Here is a 2820-nt window from a genome sequence, read left to right on the forward strand (position 1 = left end):
TAGCATACCGCAAGAACAGTGATGTTATGTTTAACAGAGCTGTGTTTGTTTCGAACGAACCAGTAGAGTCATCAGAAGTCTTTGAGTTGAATATTGACAAAATCAATGTACAGCACAACGGTTCAATGGAACTTGGTAAGAATTACTAACTAATACTCAATATTCTTTTACCTTTTATCGTCTATGATGGAACTGATGTAATAACGTCATTACTATCATCATTTTTATTACCATTAATTACAACATTCTTTTGCAATTTACCTAAAACTATGCTATACGCTACTATTTATTTGTTTTAGGTATGTGCATGTACAATGAATTTTCAAAAGAGATTTATTATGAAGGAAGTGGATTTGGTAAAGGAAGTGGATTCTGGTTTTTAAGGTGCGTGCCTTAATTACCTCCGCCAATGAAGTTGGCAGGATGTTATATCTTTTCCCCTGTTTATTATTTATTTATTTGTTTGTTTATTATTTATTTTTTTAAATTTTTAAATTTATTTTATTTATTTTCTTATTTATTTTATTTATTTATTTATAATACTTATTTATTTTTATGTTTTTATATTTATTTATTTTTTATGTTTTTATATTTATTTACTTACTTCCTGACTTATTTTTGTTTTAATTTAATTATTTATTTACAGGAGATTGTTTTTGCCCCTGTTTATTTATTTATTTATTTGTCGGCATATTTGTTGTGAACAGTCAAACTTGTCCACAATGTTCCTTTACCTACGATCTAGAGCTGACTAAATTCTGAAGGGTCAGGGTCAAAGGTCAAGGTCACAATCAACGAAAAACTAAAAAAAAATTATTTCTCATAGTATTAATCACAAACTTGTTATACTTGGTCACAATATTCCATCATCAAAGATGTCAATGTATTTGACTGTTGAAGGGTAAGGGTTAAAGGTCAAGGTCACAATAATAAAAACCTGCTTTTTTGAAAAAAATCTTGTTCCTTTACCAAAAGATTTGGAAGTGACTAAATTTTGAAGGGTCATGGTCAAATGTCAAGGACACGATGATCGAAAAACAACTTAAACTAAATATAGGCCTAACTGTCTGCCGTACCTTTCTATGTAGGTCTAATGTACAGTTTATAAATCATTGCCTAAATTTTCTTTTGCATAGACCTTTGAATAAATTGGTAATCAATTTAACGATCTTTGTAATATGGTAATCATTTCTTTCTATCTATAATTGTTTCAATGGAAGTTGATAACTTATTTATTTATTTTATTTTATTCCTTCTGGCAATAACAAATAACAATCCCTATTAGCCATATATGTTTTAATTTAAATTTTTGATGGGATTTTATTGTTGTTGACAGGCGATACATCTTTTTATTGTCGGAACTTTTTTCCAATAAAAGATGTAAAACGCTTTCAATAATGCCTTTATATTCAGAGAAAATGATCTATGGAAAGATTTTACAATGATTGGTGGGGGTTATAAACTTAACCTACTCAGTATACGCGTTAATGATAGAGTGGGATTGGTTAGACATCCGGATGGGACTATAGGATTTCTGTACAACGGGCAGTACCAAGGAATTGCCTTCCGCAATGTACCTGGAGGTAAGCTTTGACAATAGTATACATTCTCTATGGTAGTAGTGAACAACAACATGTTAAAATCATATTTACAGTTGAATAAAGGTTATAGTTTTATGTATTTATATCGCAGACCAGAAATTTATCAAAATGTAATTTACATCACCTAAGCTAGCACCAGTTGAGTCTCGATTATCATATGATCTTTTTTTTAGAACACAATGTTGAACATAAAAACATTCTATTTTTGTTTTCAATATGTTATTGCTAGCATGTTGTCAGTTACCAATATGTTTATTTAAAATGCTTTCTCTCTAGATAAAATTTAATCTGAAACCACTAATAACCATGCACATTGACGATAAACCACTAATAACCATGCACATTGACGATATCAATTATTCAGAAACTGATTTTCATAATTTAGGTCTTTATGGATTAGTTGCTACAACCGGCAAATGTGTCCAAGTGTCAATAACCGAGAATGCTGGGCGTACCTTTGAACAAGAAACAGTAGCTGGTACACCTAATGCACCATTTGGTAAATCGATTAATCAGTTATTTGACTTACTGACCGATCAATCAGTCGGTCAATCAGTTTTTATTCTAAAACGCTGTATTTCAATATAATACATTTCTATTTGTGAAAACATTTAATAAATTTTAAACCTACTTAAGAAACATTAAATGTTAAATGTCTATATCAAGTACAGTTGTATTTTTTTAGAATATTTTTGCATTGGAAAGGTTCATGAATAGCATTGACATGCATTGCAAACTAGGAAGGAAAATCTATAAAGAGAGGTTAAGTTTGTTGATGGCACATCTGAATGCATTAGGCTTAAAAGAAGGGGGAAATAAGAACTAGGTAGTTTGTTCATAAAAAAGGTATGAATGAGGATGAGTGAAATAATACCATAGGGGTAAGTTTAAACTGAAAATATATGGATGTTCAGGGCAGACCTCCTGGTCTGCCTGGCAGGAATATGATATGGAGAAGAATGGCCTTTAGTTTATTTGAACAATTGCAAAATAATGTATTTATTTATTACTGTATATGAATACAAAAATTCATAAACGGTAGCACAAGGCTAAAATTGTCTGTATTACAATAAAATTTCACATTATATACTATTAAAATTACAAAAAATACAATTAAAAAAAATTTACTAAACACAATTGCACATTAAATAAGTATTACAAAAAATTACAATTACAAAATAACTTCATTTACTATATACAAAATTAACAAAATACAATA

The 2820-nt window shown here is 29.3% G+C and overlaps 1 protein-coding gene across 1 annotated transcript in view; it reads left to right on the forward strand.

Moving 5' to 3' along the window:
- LOC117120081 overlaps positions 1 to 2820 on the forward strand; it is a gene marked incomplete in the record, with an annotated part of 9921 nt that overhangs the window by 2986 nt on the left and 4115 nt on the right. Inside the window, 4 exon segments of the mRNA XM_033265081.1 lie at positions 1 to 135; positions 300 to 384; positions 1414 to 1583; positions 1987 to 2100. Of these exon segments, the coding sequence (XP_033120972.1) occupies positions 1 to 135; positions 300 to 384; positions 1414 to 1583; positions 1987 to 2100 (504 nt within the window).

This window comes from Anneissia japonica, unplaced genomic scaffold (assembly GCF_011630105.1).
Source record: "Anneissia japonica isolate Jap-2015-1 unplaced genomic scaffold, ASM1163010v1 scaffold8210_len164512_cov191, whole genome shotgun sequence".
NCBI classification, from domain to species: Eukaryota; Metazoa; Echinodermata; class Crinoidea; order Comatulida; family Comatulidae; genus Anneissia; species Anneissia japonica.